Source organism: Haliotis rubra, unplaced genomic scaffold (genome assembly GCF_003918875.1).
Source record: "Haliotis rubra isolate DU_JTF1 unplaced genomic scaffold, ASM391887v1 Scf242, whole genome shotgun sequence".
NCBI classification, from domain to species: domain Eukaryota; kingdom Metazoa; phylum Mollusca; class Gastropoda; order Lepetellida; family Haliotidae; genus Haliotis; species Haliotis rubra.
In genome coordinates this window covers 796,017-819,003 of record NW_025766470.1, presented here as the reverse complement: position 1 = coordinate 819,003, position 22,987 = coordinate 796,017, and the positions used below count along the sequence as shown (strand labels likewise).

The window sequence follows — 22,987 nt, the reverse complement described above, 5'->3', positions numbered from 1 at the left end:
CATATAGGTATATTAGCTATCAAACTCTAAAAGAGTTTTGCTATTATATATTTGGCTTAAGTTTCATCATATTTTAAGCTTTATGGTTACATTATAACATGTATTAGCTAACAAACTCTCACGGAGTTTTGCTATTATATATGTAACTTAAGCTTATTCATATAGGTATATTAGCTATCAAACTCTAAAGAGTTTTGCTATTATATATTTGGCTTAAGTTTCATCATATTTTAAGCTTTATGGTTACATTATAACATGTATTAGCTAACAAACTCTCACGGAGGTTTTGCTATTATATATGTAGCTTAAGGTTTCCTTCATATCTTAAGCTCAATACTATGTTTATATCATATAAGTATATTAGCTAACAAAACTCTAAAAGGGTTTTTTGCTATTATATATTTAGCTTAAGTTCATCATATCTTAAGCAGTATGGTTACATTATAAAATGTATTAGCTAACAAACTCTACGGAGTTTTGCTTTTATATATATAGCTTAAGTTTAATCATATCTTAAGCTCAGTACTATATGTTTTTTAACATAAAAGTATATTAGTTAAAAACTCTAAGGAGTTTTTGCTATATACATTTAGCTTAAGTCTAATCATATCTTAAGCTTAATACTATGGTTACAATATAAGTCTATTAGCTAATAAACTCTACAGAGGTTTTGGCTATTGTATATGTAGCTTAAGTTAATTATATCTTAAGCACAGTACTATACTCATATTGTAAAAATATATTAGCTAACAAACTCTACAGAGTTTGCTATTATATATGTAGCTAAAGCTTATTCATATCTTAAGCTCAGCACTATGTTTATATCATATAAGTATATTAGCTAACAAACTCTAAAGAGTTTTGCTATTATATAATTAGCTTAAGTTTAAGCATATCTTAAGCTTAGTACTATGTTTATATCTTAAAGTAATTTAGCTAACAAACTCTAAGGAGTTTATACTAGCAATTTAACAAGCTTAAGTCTATTAGTCTTAAGCATTGTATTAATGTTATATATACTTTATCATAATAAGTACATTGTAATAAGTACATTGTAATAACCTTTATATGGCAGCTGATAAGTTAGCAGCAGGAATTCATCAGTTCAGTGCCTTTATGAAGTTCCCATAGGGTTATTACAATCATCACAGTTCAAATCACTAATTATTAAAATCCAAAGTATTATATATTCCCACCTCCTTTTCCGTTAGGATTCTACAAACAAAAGAGCATGAGTCAGGATAAGGAAAAATATGTAATTTTTTAGAGTAAAATTGATATTTTATACTTATCCTGACTCATGAAATGCTCCCTCCCATCCTCCCCACATAACACTTTGGATTTCCCTGTAAATTCAAATGTTGGGCTCAGTATATGAGGAGAGAGTGAGGCACATGGGTAGAGGTGAAGCCCTCGTTCCCGAGCTTGTGGAAGGGAGGTAACTCGTGATGTACTAATTAGTGATTTTACATTGAAGGGAGCTTCAATTAGGGAGATACAAGTGTTCCACTATGTTCGCAAGAAGAAGAAGACAAGCAAAAAGAGCATGAGTCAGGATAAGTATAAAATATCAATTTTACTCTAAAAATTACATTTTTTTACAACATGACATTGTTCCATAGTGATGGGGTTGGCCATGTTCCTGAGATTTATACATATGAAATGATTACCAATTTCTCTCAGTGAAAAATATTTTCTCCTGGAATTGATCTGATTATCTCATTGGATGGAGATAAATAGCTGCTCACAACTTGATATGGTACGAGGTCTTCTGTCCCCTAGATATGAAATGTCGGACTCTACCCAGTATACAGGGCTGTGGGGTAGCCTAGTGGTTAAAGTGTTCGCTCGTCACACGGAAGGCCCGAGTTTGATTCCCCACATAGGCACAATGTGTGAAGCCCATTTCTGGTGTCCCCCCACCTTGATATTGCTAAAAGCGACATAAACCCAAACTCACACTCCCAATACACAGGGTCACAGCAGACTCGGTAGTTGAAGCATTCACACTTGAAAGATTGGACTGTTGTTACACTGTGATTCATCATTGGTCCATTAGAATCATACATAAATGTCTTCACTACCTGCATTCTTTCCTCCCACATGCTGTGATGTGGCTGAAATACTTCTCAAAGCAGTGTTTACTCCATCTCACTCCGTGTCAGCTAAACAGTATTACACAGGGAAAACAAGTTATGGCTGAACACATTTACCGTTCTTGTTTCCAGGGCACTGACAGTATAAGACATAAAGACTTTATCCTCATCCATGACCTAAAGTGTGTAGCCCTGATGATTACTGTTCACTATGAAATAGATATACCAATATGCCCAAGAACCAGTGCTTATAATTCTTATTTCATCATTCAGGCATGAAACAGTAAGTTTATGACAATGCAGGGCTAAATTTCTCTACTGCAACATTTATTTTTGTATGGAATGATAGAAGCACCCACTTGTGTAAGATACGTTGTTGAACCTAGATGTGACAGTATTAATTGAAATTCTAGCCATTCACAATTGCTGCACAAAATCAAACTGTACAGATTATGACAGATTCTAATTCATTCCATCTTCAAGATGGCCTCCTGCCATATGTTCTTGTACGTGAGATGATCCTAGGAAGGCCCGCCTGAATGCAGTATGTTAACATCATGTGTAGGTACAGTGTGTGAGAACGTGCACGTCAGTCGCAGTGAACGTGTGCACGTCAAGTGTATGTGAATTTTCTGTACATGCTCACCTGTCATTGCCATGTAATATCATGTGTTGTATGTAATAAATATTTATGTCATGTATGTCCTGTGTATTACATTTTCCAGGGAGTGGCCCATGCTTCTAAAGCATTATAGGGATCGGGGCTGGAATCTGTCCCCACTGGCAGGCGGTTTATCAATCAATTGAAGCTGTATGTGGATCAGGTGGTTACAGCATTCGCAAGACAGGGAAAGAAATCTTTCAAAATTTCCCACTAGACCACAGGACCAGTGAGTGGACAATAATTAGTGGTCCTGTCTGAACTTCACTGGTCCAAAATAACTTATAGATTTACTATCAATACAAAATTCACTGGCCACCAGGACCACTGCAAAGTTAGCAATTACTGGCCCTGATGAATATTTATTAGCCAGGGACCACAGGACCGGTGTAAATTTTGCACCGACTCCCCGCTTTTGAGCAATGTGTGAAGACAATTTCTGTTGTCCCGTGCCGTGATATTGCTGGAATATTGCTGAAAACTCGACTGTGGCTGTGTGGAGTATTGTCAAAAGGACGAAATGTCATGGCGACCTGTAGCAAAATATTAGCAACCTTGCTAGATATGCATGTTCTCACACTCCGGCACAGCGATGACTTAACATAACATCACTGCCACAGGCTAATTTGAATATCACGTGACCAGACTTTTCTCGTTTGTAAACAAACGCGCATATTCATAATAAGAAGAGACTGGACTCACGAAAGATTTTCGGCGCTCCCTTCATAATGTTTTACATTGTTACATATATATTCTTCCACAACTGCGACAGTTAGGTCTATGACAGTACATATTTAGATATCAAACTGGCTGCATTGTTTGCTCTCCATCGTCTTCGATGACAGCAGGTGGAGCCGTACAACCTATGTAAACAAAGGATCGTTACGCAAATCGAAATAGTGTTACATGTTTTTGGATATTTTCTCAGTGAAACTTATTCATTCTATTAAAGATGTTTAGTTAGATGTGTAGACTCGTCAAAAATAAAAGATTTAAAGAAATCTGTACATTATATTGAATGGACGGTGCAAGATGTGACGAATCATCACGTTTTTCTGGCCTGTGGCAGAGATACTATGCTGGCTTGCCGCATGGAAGTCTGGGTAGGAGAGTGCATTTTCCTCCCCGAAGAAAGAAGAGTAGCTTGGGTTTGTAGTGTGTCTTCATTATTAGTTTTTACAAAAAGAGAAAGCAATTCCCACTTGCACATTAAAATAATCAACAGATGAAAAAAAGAAAGCCATTTATCCCAGCATTTCACTGTTACAATATGCTGACTTAGCAAGGAATTTGTCAGACCTGAAACTGTCATTGGGAATACCTTATGATAACGGCATGTGAGATTGAATGATTAGAAAACACGTTGTCATACTCAGATAAGCAGATGTCTGGTCAGACAAAAGGTCATTCCGGAAAAAACTTGAATGGGATGTCAGAGCTGTGTGCTATCCACTTAGGTAGCAAGAACTGAGATCTGACTTTAATGAGATTGTTCTTAATCATCCAGTGATAAGGGGAACCTTTTCTGATGATTTGGTGGTTCAAAGTCTCTTTAAAGAATTATGTGCATTCTTGGGTAGAGGAATGTACAATTTGCTGAATGTTGACACAGAATGTTCATGCAGTGAAAGTCTTCTACATTCACTCACAAAAACAGAATACACCTTGACAAAGGTGTAGTTATTATGTGTCATAGGTGTGTGATTCCCTTTGTAATCAAGTACCAGTAAAATCACTCCGGCGCAGCAAGGACTTAGCATAACATCACTGCCACAGGCTAATTTGCATATCACATAACCAGACTTTTCTCTTGTTTGTAAACAAACCCGCATATTCACAATAAGTAGAGACTGGCCTTACGCAAGCTTTTCGGTGCGCGCTTCACAATGTTTTACATTGTTACATGCATGTATATATTCTTGCACAACTTCGACAGTAAGGTTTATGACAGTTCATATTTATATATCAAAGGGGATGCATCATTTGCTCTCCGCCGGCTTCGATGACAGCACGTGGAGCCGTACAACCCATGTAAACAAAGGATTGCTGCGTAAATCGAAATAGTGTTACACGTTTTAGGATATTTTCTCAGTGAAACTAAACCATTCTAACAATGATGTTTAATTAGATGTGTAGACTCGTCAAACATTTAAGAATTAAGAAATATGCACATAATATTGAATGGACTGTGCAAGATGAATCGTCACATCTTTCTGGCCTGTGGCAGAGGTACTATGCTGGCTGGCCGCATGGAACTCTGGGTAGGAGAGTGACACAAGTCATGTTAGGTTCCCAGTTATGTCATACAAAAGATAATCAATTTCAGTTATTGTATATAAAAGATAGTATACTATTCACACTTTGCTAAGGATCAAAACATTGATTCAACAGAAAACTATGTGGTGGTGGTCTAGTTTGGTTTAAATATCTAAGTTTATTGTAAGCATGGATCCTAGGTTTCAGTATGTCACTGCATCTTGTGGAACCTATACCTGCTGCTCAATGACTAGTTCCATGATTTGCAAAACCATTTTTATGGTTACTCATGTATCAAATGCGGTTATATTAAAGTGGCTTTTTGCCTAAAGAGGTGTTTCCATATTTCATTTATCCAGTTTTAAATGGATTTAAGCAAAGTTAGGAATTTTTGTGATCCTTATCAAAGCATGAATAGTATATTTACTTCCCCACTCTTTTCATATAAAATGTTTTACCTGATTGTTAATTCAAGCATGTCTGTTTCCTACCATTCCAGTACACAACTAGTTCTAACAGTTCATGTATATATTCCGCTAAACAGAATCACTGATAATCCTATTTGGTTCTTGTCCCTGGTAACAAATCACAAAATATTGAGAGTAAACAGACGTAGAATGACCATGTTTAATATCAAATAATAAACCCATGGGACAAAGTTGACAAAATTGACTATAAAAGTTGTCAAATAGACATGCTTTGTAAATGTACATCCATCACCTTGGGAAAACAAGAAGTGCAATGAGCCGTAGATGCTACATAATAATAAGCATCACCATAAGGTTTCCCCTATCAATAACACAAGGAAAGATCTAACAAAGACAAACATTCGAAACCTTTTAAAATTTGTGTAGACATGGTCAAAATAGAAAAGTCAAAAATCTATATGTTCCCGTCCATAAATCATTTTCATTGACCATATCATATTACTCTTCAGCAACCTGCTTCATTGCTATGGTTACTGATATGAATAATGTAGGGGCAACGATAACAATGACTTCTTTGATGAGTGTTGGAGAGAAAGATTTATGCTGTGCGGAGAATAATATGTACACCAGAGTCTGTATCGACGGGTTCACTGAGCTGACCGACGTCCAGGGCAAATGTGTGGCATCCTCGAAAGGTTTCTGCATCTGTCCTGGCCCGAAGGATCCTAGGTCGCCATCTCGGTTTGCTGAGCTGCAGTCACTGTGCTGTCTAGCCAGGTCACCAAACTCAGCCTGACCAGACGCTATCTGTTGACGATAACCTGGAAATAACAAATGCTGAATTTCAGTTACCATAAAAAATATATAATGGCATGCCTCCCAAATGTCCCCCTCCCAAATAAGAAGACCTTTTTTTCATTATGCAGCCCCTTTCTTGCCCTACAGTGCCCTCCTAACTTGCCACCATGCCATCTCCCACCCTGCTACCCCCTTTTCCCAGCAGCTTCCTGCTCAGCCCCTTGCCACCCCCAGCCCCTTTGCTTCAGCTGCAGCTCCTGTACTGTAGTCCCCCTTGCCACCATGCATCTCCCTCCACCCTGCAGCCCCTTGCCGCTCCGCAGCTCCCCTGCACTGCAGCTCCCCTTGCCACCCTGCGCATGATGCCTCCCTGCACTGTAGCCCCTTGCCACCATGCATCTCCCTCTCCACCCTGCAGCCCCTTGCCACTCCATCTCCCTCCCACCCCAAGCAGCCCCTTGCCACCATGCATCTCCCTCCCACCCTGCAGCCCCTTGCCACCCCACAGCTCCTTGCACTGCAGCCCCTTGCCACTCCTGGGAAGCTCCCTGCACTGCAGCCCCTTGCCACCTCGCGGCTCCCTGCACTGCAGCCCCGCCACCATGCCATCCCGCGGCCCCTGCACTGTAGCCCCCTTGCCACCATGCATCTCCCTCCCACCCTGCACCCTAATTCTGTGCTCCTTGCACTGCCCTTGCCACCATGCATCTCCTGCAGCCCCTTGCCACCACCCTGCATGCCCCTTGCCACTGCATACCCTGTATCTCCCTCCAGCCCCTTGCATCTCCTCCCACCCTGCAGCCCCTTGCCCCCCCACAGCTCCTTGCACTGCAGCCCCTTGCCACCCTGAAGCTCCCTGCACTGCAGCCCCTTGCCACCTGAAGCTCCCTGCACTGCAGCTCCCCCTTGCCACCTGAAGCTCCCTGCACTGCAGCCCCCCTTGCCACCCGCTGGCTGCCCTGCACTGTAGCCCCTTGCCACCATGCATCTCCCTCCCACCCTGCAGCCCCCTTGCCACCATGCATCTCCCCTCCCACCCTGCAGCCCCCACAGCTCCTTGGCTGCAGCCCCTTGCCACCCGCAGCTCCTGCACTGCGGCCCCTTGCCACCTCGCATCTCCCTCCCACCCTGCAGCCCCCTTGCCACCCCGCAGCTCCTTGCACTGCAGCCCCTTGCCACCTGCATCTCCCTCCCACCCTACAGCTCTCTGGCCACCCTGCAGCTCCCTCCCTACTTGTAGCTTTCCCCCGACCCACAGCCCCCTCCTCACCCAGCAGTAACTGCATCGCCTCCTCCTTGGAGCGAGTTATCTCCTCCTTCTTCCAGTTCATGGGCCTGCGAGAGTCACGGTGCTTCACCAGCAGGTGTGATGCTTGTACAGTCTTGGCACTCATCTTCTTGGCAGGCTCTGATGGTGGGTCCCACTGACTTTCCTTGGTGTAGACGTTCAAGTAGTAGTCTCTACCTGAAGAACACAGACCACTGTTGGTTGATTTTGTTTAACACCACACACAGATATATGGAAAAGAAATGTAAATAGTTATTTACAAACACCCCGTATAATGAACGTCTCTGCCTCTTTTGTCATGCTGCTGGCCTTGATTACATCGAAGATGAACTCCATATTTTAGTAATATGTCCAAAATATTCCCAACAAAGATCTGATTGTTTTTCAATACATTTGACTCAACCACCGACAATTGAAACCTTCATCCGATTGTTGTCATCAGACAATATACATATTTTAAAATCATTGAGTAAATATCTTTTACAAGTTCGCCATAGAAGGAATGAACAACTGTAAAACAAATCAATACTAAACTTTACTTAGCTTTATTCAGTATGTATTTACTTTTGCCAAATGTATGTATTTACTTTCGCCAAATGTATGTATTATGGGCCTTGGGCCTAAATTACCGAATAAACCTGTCTGTCTGTCTGTCTGTCTGTCTGTCTATTTATTTGTTTCTTGTTTAATGCCGCACTCAGCAATATTCCAGGTACATAGCAGCAGTCTCTACATAATCGAGTCTGGACCAGACAATCCAGTGATCAACAGCATGAGCATCCATATATCGCAACTGGGACACAATGACATTTCTCAACCATGTCAGCAAGTCTGACCACCCAATCCCACTTGTTGCCTCTATCAGAATGGGTTGCTGAAGACCAGTACTAACCCAGATCTTCACGAGTCTGTTAATAACTAAGTCAATCCAGGGATTGATATTGTAAGCATCATCATTGTACAATGGCATGCAATTAGCTAAGTCATTAAACTAGATCACCCACTCCATTGTGACACCTTTTGCAACTAGCACAGGCTGAACAAAGAACAAATTATAACATGGAGTGAGTGAGTGAGTTTAGTTTTACACCGATCTCATTAGTCGCCAGTTAGGACAAGCATGGGTTACTGATGATCAATTCTACCCAAGATCTTCATGGGTCAATTATAACATCCAGGTGAGCATAAAACCTCAGTATCCATGGATGCTGGTGTGGTTAGAATTTGTCAACAGTAACCAATGCTGGTCTAACAGGATTGGGGGATAGCGGGAACATAATGAAAAAATATAAGAAGGCTTGGCCTGGGGACTTGCTTGATGTACATGGATTGTCTAGGACTTAGGTCATAATATCAGTCAGTACCACCACAGTTGATAGCCTATTAGAGAAAAGCTGTCTACAGAGACCCAGTTTTACCCTAGAATTCATGGCTAAAATATTTTTTTAACCACCAATCTTTTGAAGGAAACAGGGTATCTGATGTCCATCGTTCACTAGAGGTGAAATGGTATACAGTGGTATTAGTAGAACCACTGTATTTTGCCTTCGGTTCGGGATACCGTAATTGGTTTCTTTTTATTAACCTATTTAAACATTTTCTAAAATGTCTAGAAATTGAATCATTTTGTCAAAATCTATGCATTTCTTTACTTGACAGAGACTAATATCCCGGAAATAAGTTCTCATATACCAAACCGAAGGCCTTGTACTAGACTAACAACTAGTCTCTGAAATGAACATATTTTACTGAAAAAAAGTTCATAGTGAAAAAAAAAAAAAAATATAATGAAAAGGAGCCCTGAGACTTTCTTCATTTTCCTGAAGCTGAGGAAATCTAGACTTGCCACATTTTCTAGACTTGCGTGGGCTTTCTTGGATATATTTACTTCAGGGTCTGTACGACAGACTAGCCTTGTACCGAAGGATTCACATTGAGTCCTGTATGTGAGGGTCCCTGGGACTCATACTCTTAAATTTCAGGGGTCCTGGACAACAAAATGGGGGTCCAGACACTTACTATAATATAATTATTAATAGTGTTATTGTCTTGTGTATCATGATCATCACATTATTTGTTACAGTGATTGAATTGTAAATGATACCATAACCCAGCTAGTAGCAAACTCTTTGATAACTTATTATTACTTGATTGGAATTTTTCCAAAAAGTATTTGGACTTTTTCTGCATCCCTGTGGATTGCGAATAGATTTTGTTGCGTCCATTGTCAATTTTTATGCTTCAGGACGCAGAAATTTGCGTCCTGTAAATCCCAGCTTGTATCGCAATACGTACCTTACCATAGTAAGAGCGCACCGTTTCACCACTATCGATCACTGGTAATTGATTCATAAATTTTCAATTTGACAGTTGGTTTGTGTGAGTAATCTGACTCTTGACCAATAGAAATTCTAAGCAAGGCGTCAGGTGTTTCATGATTGGAAAATCATAGAGTAAATAGAAAGGATTTGTCCAACTTATAGAATCAATTTTATGAAAAAATGCATGGCCAACAATAATTGTAACAGAACTTCTGAGCAGTGCATGTCTTTGTACCATGCTCTCTGTGTCATATTGAAACTGTCAGGAGTTGCTCCTGTGGAGGCTCAGTTAGGTGCTTTTCTTGTCGCAACATTTATTGGCCAGGTCGTATATATTTATCCAATCATTAACAAAGTTGCATTCATTTGTTGTTATGGTTCCTTACTGACTTTTGCATCTGACTTCTTACACTTTTTCACATTGTTGCAAGTCACTGACCTACATTCAGATTTTTTCGTCAAAATCACTGAATCATTCAAACCACAAAAAAAAGAAATTGCTTTCAAATGTGTTGTGGCATAAACAGTAACAAGAGACAATTTTGAAAAAAAATTGACATTTGAAATTCTCTGATATTAAACAATGATCTTCTTATAGACAACACATTATTTGGGGGATAATATAACACCAGCGTTTAAAATTCCCGCCTGCCCGACCGTCCGGAATGGTCTATTTTCATCTCGGATGGTCAAATTTCAAAAGTAGCCTGCCCGGAGGTCTGGTAGATGTTTTTACCCCCCTAACAGTAAATATTTCATAATATCACACAGGTTCTCTTGTCGTCAGTTTGAGGTGTTTACGGTGTTATGATGATTATGTTAAACTATTTACGATTGGACAGTTCATTTTACAAAAACCAATCACAACACGTACTTACAGTTTACCTAAACTCGGTGCATTGCCTGTTAGTGCTATGTTGTTCATAGCGATGCTTGCAAACAGTAAAGTATTCAGAAACCTGATTTTTGTTTTCATTGTTGAAAACCGGACAAGCAAGTTTGTATCCGGACTGGTAATTTTTTTAAGTTTCCAGTCCGGCTTGGAATTTTGGGAGTTTTAAACACTGATAACACATTTGATCCCTGGTTACACCTGATCTTATGATTATATATCATATATATTGATGTTATTATTTTGTTGTTAATAGTAAGCTTACCTCAATTTATTAATATTGAAATAACTGTTCCCTAATATGCTGTAAATGTTGCACTAACATATAAATCGCAATGGCTAAGTGATATCAAAAGCTGAGAGGAAAATCAACACTGCAAAACAACAAAGACAAACGGTAAATTTGATTTTAACAAAAAGACGCACATTCAGCTTCCTAACAATCGTACCAGAAGTCTATCATGGGATAATTCCAAAATAATATTATGAAGATGAGGTAAATTCAGACCTCAAAGTGTAAATGTGTACATGTCGGCAAACCAATAATAACGACACGCTCGACCGTTTAACATATCATTAGCGGGCTTTTCTAAAATCTGTCAAACTTATTTAGGAAAATACCTCTGGATATGCAAATTCATTCAAACAAAATACGTTCATTAACTAATATAAAGATGACACATATCTGACAAGATATAAAAAGCAACATAATAGTTTCATGAAATGGATGAAGATAGAGATTTCTGAGCGCCTACCGCTGGACCGGCTTGTTCTCTTTTCCCAACCCTCTGGAATATCACCCATGCCGTCTGAAAACCGGAAGTGTGGGGTTATTATAAAAGCAGAATATATTCCGAAAGCTGAATGAAAACGTTATCGCAATACACCCAGCAAACACCAACGAATCGACAGGATCCACTGTTGTGATGAGTAAATTTATATACACAAATTAATAGATGTGTTTAAATTAGACCAAGATCGGTTTGTGTAAATAATGACCGTATTTATTTGTGTCTGCATGGGCACACCTGCAAATAAAATAAAGAACAAATTAACATTATAAAAATAATGATAATAGCCGAAGGTCAGTGGTTCAAACCTCGGTCGCAGTTAACATAATCTGTAATAGCTGGTACTTATTGTTACCCTGACCGTCGTTTGCTGGGCTCAGAGACAGAATACTGTGTCTTAGTGCATTGAATGTTCATGGTAAACTGCGGTATGGTATTTCAATTGACTAGCTCTAATCAAAACCGACATTTTCCGGGACTAGAGCGCACGCGCGCGCGTAGACAGACACACCTACTGACAGGTACGATAACCTTGAACGTGCACCCCATTTCACCTCACCTAACTTTATCCCGCCTCGCCCAGTGTCATACATAATCTTATACAGTTCACACACACGCTGTTATTTGTTTGCCAGAACTCTGTACCCTAGATCCCATGAAGATCCGGGTTAGAATTGATCTTCAGCAATATCCATGCTTGTCTCCCTTGTGAAGATCCGGGTCAGAACTGATCCTCAGCAATCCATGCTTGTCTCCCTTGTGAAGATCCGGGCTACAACTGGTCCTCAGCAATCCATGTTTGTCTCCCTTGTGAAGATCCGGGTCAGAACTGATCCTCAGCAATCCATGCTTGTCTCCCTTTTGAAGATCCGGGCTACAACTGGTCCTCAGCAATCCATGCTTGTCTCCCTTGTGAAGATCCGGGTTACAACTGGTCCTCAGCAATCCATGCTTGTCTCCCTTGTGAAGATCCGGGTCAGAATCTTTTCATATTTTTAATGTACAAAATTGCTGACACCCCACCCCAACCGATCTTCTTAGTCCCCTCTCACGATAAGCATGGGTTGCCAAAGACCAAAACACGGATCTTGTTAGTAAGTTATTGAAATGTATAAACAATGGCAATATTCTGTATTATTAAAGTTTGAGAACGAAAAATGACAGCGGGCTATGTAATGGCTTTTCTGTACGATCATGAATAACTGTAATGTATGCCTTGTAAAGAAACAGGAATAGAGGGCAGGAACACCGTATACTGAAAAAGGTTCCATGTGATCACAAACTTAGGTCAGGATCATGTGTGAGTGAGTGAGTTCAGTTAATAATGCCGCTTTTAGCAATATGCCACTAATACCACGGAGACGGACACCAGACATTGTATCCATTTGGGGAATTGAACCCGGGTCTTCAGAGTGACGTGCGAAAGCTTTTACCACTAGACTAAACAATACCCCACCGACCCTGAGTTGAAGAAGGTCGCACATCACATTATAATTATATAGCAATACCATTTTATTCAACACCGTTAAAGTGATGTCCAGCCTATAAGACATATACAATATAAAAATGAATTTCAACTTGAAAACAATAATATTGATTCACATTTACTGATGATACTATACCACATTTTGCTCTTTGTGGGAGTTCAATAAGCGGTGGTCAAGTCTTCAGTAGTCAGTGAAGCGTACGTAGACTCTCTTTCCAACAGCATTAGCATGTAAGACAGAGTAAGAGGTAGTCTGTCTCACAGTTCCTGAACCACATTATGTTCCCTACTGCCAAGCCCTCTCTGCAGTGCTAAAGCCATAAATAAAGCAAGTCTAGATTTCCTCAGGTTCTGAATCTCTGGTCTCCCTAGGGCTCCTTTTCAATATAAATGGGCTTGTTTGTTACTATCAGTATTATATATATTCAGAGACTAAGCCTTAGTCTAGCAATTGGGATACGGTGACATGTGTCAACCATGCATGTCAGCGAGCGTGACCATCCGATCCCGTTAGTCGCCTTTTACGACGAGCATAGGTTACTGAAGACCAGTTCTAACCCGAATTTTCACAAATATTTCCAGTTTCGGGGAAGTATCCCCTCTTCTCATATGTTTGTTTTAATATTTTGCACAAATACTCTATCCATAGAACACATTTCACATTAAATCAATTTAAGATAAAACTTTGCTTTAACAAACAGGCAAAGCATTACCCGCTATTTACTCTTGATCAAATAGATATATGTATTTGAAGAAAGTTTGTTGTTTGTTTGTGTGTTTGTTTCCCTCCACGATCTGTGAGGTGAGGTGAGTTGAAATTGGGTTTTACGTCGTGCTTGAGAATATTTCGCTCATATGACGACGTGCATGCGTGTGTATGTGTATGTGCGGCTGCTTGTACTAGCCCAGACTGAAGCTGGTTTTATAGTGCTAGCCCACTTAGATACCATGCCGCAGTGAAGCATGAATACCCCACTCAGACACATTATACTGACTCCGAGCCGACCAGTCCTTGTTGTACCCATTAATGCCGAGCGCCAGGCAGGGACCAACAAGTACCATATTTTAACGTCTTTTGGTATGACGCGGTCGGGGATCGAACCCGCGACCTTCCGCTCTCGGGGCGGACGCTCTAACAAGTGAACTACACCACGGAGGCGGTCCCACGATCTGTAAATAATGGAGTCAGGACGAGAAATCCAGTGACTGACATTAGTTGGTCCTCTTGCCTGGCGCTCGGCATTAATGGACCTACACAATTGGGAATTTAAGTCAGCGAGCCTCATCACTGCACCCCGATCCTCCTAAAACAAGCATGGGTTGCTGAAGATCCTCCTAAGACAAGCATGGGTTGCTGAAGATCAATTCTAACGCATTCTATAGTCTGCATTTGAGTGAGTGAGTCATAAAGGAAAATGTTGACAGAGGTCTATATGTCAGGTACGTCAGCTTGGGTCATTGCGTGTCACTGTGACCCTACGTTTATGCTTACAGCCCGCTTTACCCATTTATACTGTATTTCCTCTAATAAGCGCCCGGGCACCTTTTTGTCAACGGACTTCCAGACTCGGCGCTTATTGGAGACCCGGCGCTTATTAGGGTCCCGGTGTTTATTGGAGAGCTGTAAACAAGTGTGTGAATGCATGATATTCCTGACATGTTTCCCAGGCCTCTCGGACCCACAGAGAGACAGCTGTACCCGTGACGAGGGCCGCATTGTTCCTTAATAAATCTACTTTTGCGTCAAGGGAGAATACATTTATAAAGAACGTACCCGGCGCTTATTAGAGGCCCTGCGCTTATTCCTTAAACCGCTGCTTTACCCCCGGCGCCTATATTAGAGGCCCGTCGGCGCTTATTGGAGGAAATAAGGAACACTACGTTGTAATTTAACGGGAATATTGCGTGACGTCAGCATTCATTGGAAGACAATCCTAGATTATATTTATATTTGTAAATATTGCCATATCTATTATCCCTATTGTTCAAGATACGCGATGAATTTGTAAGATGAGGCATGCATATTATGATACCTTCACGCGCCTGCGGTCTTTTGGACGTAATGCAGCCTCTATTGTTGACGTTACGTAAAGTGGCATAAGAGTATATGATTACATCACAGCATATCGATCATATTACGCAATATGACACTAGTCTCGAAGGTAACCGCTTACAGTAAAATAGGCAAATTTAATCGGTTTTATTCTGGATATATAAACACTATGCCATCCCTAGGCTATGTATGTATGTTGGTCGTTTGAGGCGGTTAACGGTATCAGGTAGCTTAGGTGCTCATAACATCATTCACTGGTTTGTCTGGTCTAGACATGACCGTCAAGAGGCGCAACTCGAATACTGCCTGGTGTGGCGTTAACAAGAAATATACGCACATGCACACGCACACGCACATGCACACGCACACACACTCTTAATAACACATCCCTGAAAATCTTGGCGAAAAGTGTATTTTTGTGATCGATGCTCATGATGTCAATCACCAGATCAAGTTTTCATAGACCTCTGTCATATAGCTTGAATATTTCTTTAAGAGGGTTTTAGACAACAAACAAAGCTAAAACCATTGATTCACACAGGTCATAGTTTAAACCATAGGATTCGGTTGGGTTTCACAAGTATTTGGGATGAGCTAGCAACCTTATCTATCTGTGACTGCGTGTCTCTGTTGTGAAAACATAGTTGCCTCCCTTATTTGTATCAGGATAAGAATCCAAATTCACTCTTATTGTGATCCTTTGTATCAAGCTATCACAGAACCACCCAGGTATGCCTTACCAAAGTGACACTCATCTGCAATTATCTGGGCTTCTAGCTAGCTCGCCGTGATATTACTGATTTTGAATTTTAAAAAATATAGACGGCCCTGCATGATGAACTCGCGGTGATCAAACTGTAACCAATCTTACTTTGATTATATTTATAATTTTGATAGAAACAAACAAGTCCGTTTAAATGAACAGGAGCCGCAGTGACAGAGACAGACAAGGTTGATCCCAGGGCCTAGATTTTCGAAGCTCTCTTAGCGCTATGATAGTCGTAGGTTAATGTTACGTTGATGAAACGGTGTCAATATTGTATAGCACTTACGACTATCTTGTACTGAACGCTTGCGCTAAGACTATCTTCGAAAATCTTGGCCCAGATATCTATCTCTACAGAACCTTTGGGTGTGTCACTCCAAATGACGCCGTCATTTAGGCTAATTAGTGCCATTTATTGATTCAGTCACAAACAAAAGCATTTCAATGAATATAATAACTCGGTATTGACAGTTTACGTGTATTTTGACGTGCATCTGTTGTTGATAAGAATATTTTAGAATCAATAATGCAACTTTTGATGATGTTCTTGCATCTCTGTTTGATGTTCTTCTTGCTGTTTTGAGTCTATTTATTGTCGATGTGTAGGCATGGAATAGAAAAAGGTACAGTGGCAGTTTTGTCAAACAACTGAACATTGATAACGTCTAATAGCTGCATGTTATGATAGCAGTGTACTTCCTCGTACCAGCCATTTGGTGTATCTAAACTTGCATTTTATTTCGAATATTGTTCCAATTTATTTGTGTTTGTTTTCATACTCAGCACTATTCCAGCTATTTGACGACTGTCTGTAAATAGTCAAGTCTGGACCAGACAATCTGGTGATTGACATCATGAACATCGATCTACACAACTGGGATACGATGATATGCATCAACCAAATCAGCGGCCTGACCTTCCGCTTTAGTCCCTCTTACGACAAGCAAGGGTTGCTGACGCCCAATTCTAACACGGATCTCCTAGGGTTGCTCCAATTCAAGTAATCCCTACTCAACACCATGTGACTCAGACTGAATCAAGGGGCGGTGGGGTAGTCTAGTGGTTAAAGCGTTCACTCGTCATGCCGAAGACACCGGGTTCGATTCCCTAAATGGTCACGATGGGTGAAGCCCATTTCTGGTGTCCGACGCTTTGATATTGCTATAATATTGCTAATAACGGCGTAAAACCAATCTCACTCCTCATTTTATCACGGAAGTACTGTACAATGAGGCCGTCGGTGTCAAAAGGTTAACAAATAACATGATGTATTGTTACAACCAAACTATGCTTGAACAGACGTAAAACTTAGTTTAGTGAGTGAATGAATATGGATCTATGCCAATTTAACAATATTACATCAAAATCACGGAGGGACATCGTAAATTAGCTTCAATCTTCAAGCCATGTGGGAATCGAACACCTTTGACGAACGAGCGCTCTTTCCACTAGGCTACTCTACAGCCTCGATAAAGATATATATTCAGCAATCTGTCTAGCTATATTTGTCATTTCTGCTTTCCTGTTGGTGTCATTGTGGAAGATCAACAGACAAAGCAGATAATGCTGAAAATGACATCCAGTATAATTTGAAACCGGTAAATTTCAAAGATCAATTCATGACACACCACTTGTAACATGAAGCGACCAGGTAAAATCAGTTAAATTATCTATGATAACGGGTACATTCAGGGCCACACTGTCATTAACAGTGGCCCTGGCCGAGCGTCATGCATTCCTTTAGTGTCGAGCACCAGGTTGTCGTGACGCTAGAACCGTGACTCATGCTCGCGAGACTTCAAAAATTGATTCTTTGTCATATTTCCCTCCTCTAGTTTTGACATCCCCTTCACCAGCTGTCAATCACGTATATAGCAGCTGTTGTCGGTGTTCAACGTCTTGCCTTATTTGTTATTTTCTCTATGGTGTTCTTACTATTACTCACCAAACTGTCGATTAAATATGGAAGTGCATTTTCGCTATTGTAAAAGGTAATATGAAACGTACATGGAATGTGTTAAATGGTTATCAAAAGTGAATTGAGTACAAATCTTTGTTTTGGACGTTTGTTGTTATTTCAAAGTTGACAAACAGAAAAAATGTAATACTGTAATTGCATACTGTTTGTAGCGGCACAAAACAATGTTTTATTTATGTAAATGACTTTAACAAGGGCTTATCGAACAAAAACGTTATGTGAGCCTATTTGAATGGATGGGGGTGCCTGCCTCAATGTCTGCACCCTGACATGTTTGTTCTATCAGTATAAGATTTCAACAATATACATGTATTTGTTTCATGTAATACCATTCACATACGACTGCAAAGAAAAAGTATTCGTGACAGAGACTGGCCAGCTTGAAACATCATGGAAATATGGAACGTGACAGAGACAGTCCTGCTTGAAATAACATGGAAATATGGAACGTGACAGAGACTGGAACGTGACCTGCAGCTTGATAACATGGAAATATGGAACGTGACAGAGACTGGCCTGCTTGAACATCATGGAAATATGGAACGTGACAGAGACTGGCCTGCTTGAAACATCATGGAAATATGGACTGGCCTGCTTGAAACATCATGGAAATATGGAACGTGACAGAGACTGGCCTGCTTGAAACATCATGGAAATATGGAACGTGACAGAGACAGGCCTGCTTGAAACATCATGGAAATATGGAACGTGACAGAGACTGGCCTGCTTGAAACATCATGGAAATATGGAACGGGACAGAGACTGACCTGCTTGAAACATCATGGAAATATGGAACGTGACAGAGACAGGCCTGCTTGAAACATCATGGAAATATGGAACGTGACAGAGACTGGCCTGCTTGAAACATCATGGAAATATGGAACGTGACAGAGACAGGCCTGCTTGAAACATCATGGAAATATGGAACGTGACAGAGACTGGCCTGCTTGAAACATATGGAAATATGGAACGTGGGACAGAGACTGGCCTGCTTGAAACATCATGGAAATATGGAACGTGACAGAGACAGGCCTGCTTGAAACATCATGGAAATATGGAACGGGACAGAGACAGGCCTGCTTGAAACATCGTGGAAATATGGAACGTGACAGAGACAGTCCTGCTTGAAATAACATGGAAATATGGAACGGGACAGAGACTGACCTGCTTGAAGCATCGTGGAAATATGGAACGGGACAGAGACTGGCCTGCTTGGAAACATCATGGAAATATGGAACGGGACAGAGACTGGCCTGCTTGAAACATCGTGGAAATATGGAACGTGACAGAGACAGGCCTGCTTGAAACATCATGGAAATATGGAACGGGACAGAGACTGGCCTGCTTGAAACATCATGGAAATATGGAACGGGACAGAGACAGGCCTGCTTGAAACATCGTGGAAATATGGAACGGGACAGAGACTGGCCTGCTTGAAACATCATGGAAATATGGAACGGGACAGAGACAGGCCTGCTTGAAACATCGTGGAAATATGGAACGGGACAGAGACAGGCCTGCTTGAAACACCAGAGTACACGTACAGGGTCACAGAAAGCATGAAACCACCGAGAAAGCATAAAACGTCACAGAAAGCAGGGAACGTCAGGGAAACATATAACGTAAAGAAAGCATGGGATGGAGACAACATGAAACGTCATAGAAAGCAAGTAATGTTAGAGGAAGCATACAACGTCAGAGGAAGTATGAAATGTCGGAGAAAGCATGGAAGGTCAGAGAAAACAAGTATTGAGAAAGCATAAAACGCCCGATAAGACATGGGAAGTCACAAAGCATGAAGAGTTACAGACACCATGAAGCGTCAGTGAACGGTAAAACATCACAGAAAGAATGAAACGTCAGAGAGCGTGAGATTTCAGAATCGAAATCATGGAACGTCACGAAAAGCATGGAACGTCACAGAAGGTATGAACGTCACAGAAAGCGTGAAACTGAACAGAAGGCATGACACTTCACAGAAGGCATGACACTTCACAGAGAGTGTGAAACGTCACAGAAGGCCTGAACGTCACAGAAAGCAAGTAACGTCACGCACGTTCTGCCGTTCTAACCAGCACCATACAGTTCCCAAGCAGGCATTCATTATATTTATAACATCCGGAACCCATCGTCCCCGTTGTTAACTAGAACATGCACCACTGCGCATATTCGTTCTCCTTGACATGACCTGAAATCAACCGTGACATCTTGATGAGTGTACCCAAACGCGATTTTAGTATAGGCGTGACCTGAAACAAGGCAGTCAAGCTCTGTGCATGACTTGGTACCTGTTATTGATGTACAATGAGAGTTGTCGACATCTATACATAACACTCATATAGCTGTGAGGAGTATTATACAGTGGACACAATAAGTAACAAATACTTACACCGGAAAGCAAATATATGTACACAGATTTATCATATAAATCAGGCAGAAAAAGTTGTGACATAAAAAAACATACAAAAATTACTTTTCGATTTTAGGTGATGTATATATGCATACATATACTATATAGCCGGCATAGGTATATCATTCGTTTTTATCTTAAATGCAAACAAGATTTCTCGGACAACGCCCGTGGATTGGTGTCATATGTTTAGAGAGGAAATTGTGTTAAACACACACGTGCTATATTATAAGATCGATTACATAGGTTGTGTTTATGAGGCAAATAAGGAAAGCACGATAAAGTTAATCATTGGAGTATCACGTTCCCTGGTTACTTACTAATATTTTCCCTATTGCTTCTAATATTGATACACCTCTACTGTACTGCTTCTTCGGTTACTGATACTGCTGCTACTAATACCATAATACTACTACTACTACTACTACTACTACTACTACTACTACTACTGCTGCTGCTGCTACTGCTACTACTACCACTACTTCGGTTACTAATACTGCTGCTACTACTACCACCACTACTACTACTTCTACTGATTAGTGCTGTTAGTACAAAATACGAGGAACAGTTTCAATTTTAACATCTTCTACTAAAGCTAGGTAAAAATGAAACGCAGCGTACCACTTTCATGAATAAAACTGTCCATGTTTGACATATATTTTATTTATCCGCTAACATGATCGATATGATCCGCTGACAGAAGATCGATTGGTCTTGTGATCAAAAGCAATGTGTTAAAGAGTGATATCATTTATTGTTATAGTCAGACAGGCATCAACAAGTGCTTGTCAAAAATGGAAATCCTATACGAACCAGATGGAAACTATTTTCCTGTAACATATTACATACGTTAGTTGAACAGCCGTCTTCAGTCGATGTCAATTCTTCTATGATCATCTCATGAGTTGATCTTTGTAAGTTTACTCTGAACTAATAAAATACTTTTGCAACCGGCTTTTAAAACATATGTTACAGACATCACAAGTAATCAAAGAAATGAATTTGAAAATACCCCTCCAGAACAACAAATTGCAGAGATTCAGGGATTTTAGAGCCCTGGATGATTTTATTCATCAAATCCAATAATGATGTACATATTTGATTTATGTTATATCAGTGTTTGTCTATTTGTACATTATCAAAACTAATTCATACATGATATATGATGTAACCAAAATACTAATCGATTCTATATATTTCTCAAAAAAATATTTGTCTCAACTCAGTGATCATAATTATGTGAATAACTTAATACTTGTTTTATGATTATGGTGTATTTACATCAGTAGGACGAGATTAATTACCCGGAAGATGGTAACTGATAGGTTTATATTTCCACATTGTCAGAAGACGGATGCACCCGTTTGCCAGATGATGATTAGTTGTTACGGAGGTAGTACAATACTGAAGAAAATAGACATGGCCGCCGCAAAGAGGGCGGAGTGATGTGCCGTGTCAGAAACTTTCTCTCGGAATATGGCAGCTGGAGCGTGATATATTGTTTTCTGTACATCAAGGAACCCCACACAATTATTTAAAGGTACGATCCTGATTGATAATATGTTCATTGTGTATGTGAGAGCCAAGAATTGTTTCTCGGAAAAATAATAATATGTGGGTCTGATTTTGTCGTCTGCAGTGTTGGATCTTGTCATGGAATTTGCATTGCTCCACATCGAGAGTTTTTACTAGCGAGTTGTATTCATTCATGACTCACTGTCTTTGCTGTTACCGCATGCTGTTACACTATCAGCGAGACATATGGACGTCGGTAGGAAGCTTCTGATCACAAATTACTTCTATTTTTTTATCGCAAATTAAGAATTTTGCGGGGTTTTCCGTAAAAAGGGCTTATATTTGACAATGAAAATGATTGGGTTCTAGCAGAAATGTCAGCAGTAATTAAGGTATTTATTGACGTGTCATTACATATTATTCGAATCACATAAAGTTCCTTATGAGTAGTTATTGAATAATGATGTGTTTTTCACCAGGTAGGATAATGTGTCACCTGGTGCAACCTGAATTTTAATTCACAATAAAAGAATTGATGTCAACTAATGATATGTATCAGTGTATGATGTCACTGAAACATCTGTGCTGGTGATCTCATCAATCCTTTAACAGTACAGGACACACCTTCTCAAAATGTTTTGCCCACCACCATTGACATTTGGTCCAACATTTGCATAAGAATAAGTGATACATTCCCACTGCGTAAGTATTAGAACAGATGGAGTACTTTCTAGACAGTCCTATAGCCATGATAGCGTTTCCTTTTTATTTCTAAGCTATCAAATATATTCTTAATTATCACCAGGGGTAAATTAGATATTAGCATAGCACAATACAGCCCATAAATACACTTGCAGCTTGGTCCTGCTACTGATTATCTGTCATGATATAACACTGGTGATAAAACAAACCTGGAATTGTATTCAACTTTGGCAAACACCAGATAATTCATAGTGAAAGTTTGTTTAATTTCTCTTCTCTTTCTTCATATTTGACTTATTAGTTTTGACGTATTTTGTTTTAGAAGATGCCATTGTGATTGAAGTGTTCATAAGAATGATAAAACAGGACATGACATGTGTGAGCACATGTTGGTCTGACAGTCCACAGAAGTTATCAAATTCTTGATGGAAATAAGATGTCTTTTGTACAACTTTGTTCTGTTGAGTTGCTACGTTTCTATAGAATAAAAACTGTGTGGATTTCAGAATTTATCTCACATAGCCTAGTTTTAGTGACTAAGATCGA

The 22,987-nt window shown here is 40.1% G+C and overlaps 2 protein-coding genes across 2 annotated transcripts in view; one reads left to right on the top strand and one right to left on the bottom strand.

Moving 5' to 3' along the window:
- Window positions 1-5,622: 5,622 nt before the first annotated feature.
- The window catches only part of LOC124278836 (peptidyl-prolyl cis-trans isomerase pin1-like), a 51,793-nt gene continuing 34,428 nt past the window's right edge, over window positions 5,623-22,987 (bottom strand). Inside the window, 5 exon segments of the mRNA XM_046714610.1 lie at window positions 5,623-6,120; window positions 6,123-6,262; window positions 7,510-7,704; window positions 11,496-11,549; window positions 11,740-11,768. Of these exon segments, the coding sequence (XP_046570566.1) occupies window positions 6,040-6,120; window positions 6,123-6,262; window positions 7,510-7,704; window positions 11,496-11,549; window positions 11,740-11,768 (499 nt within the window). The 3' untranslated portion in view covers window positions 5,623-6,039.
- The window catches only part of LOC124278835 (ecotropic viral integration site 5 ortholog-like), an 88,248-nt gene continuing 86,888 nt past the window's right edge, over window positions 21,628-22,987 (top strand). The window contains 1 exon segment of the mRNA XM_046714609.1: window positions 21,628-21,764. The gene's annotated coding sequence lies outside the window, so the exon portion shown is untranslated.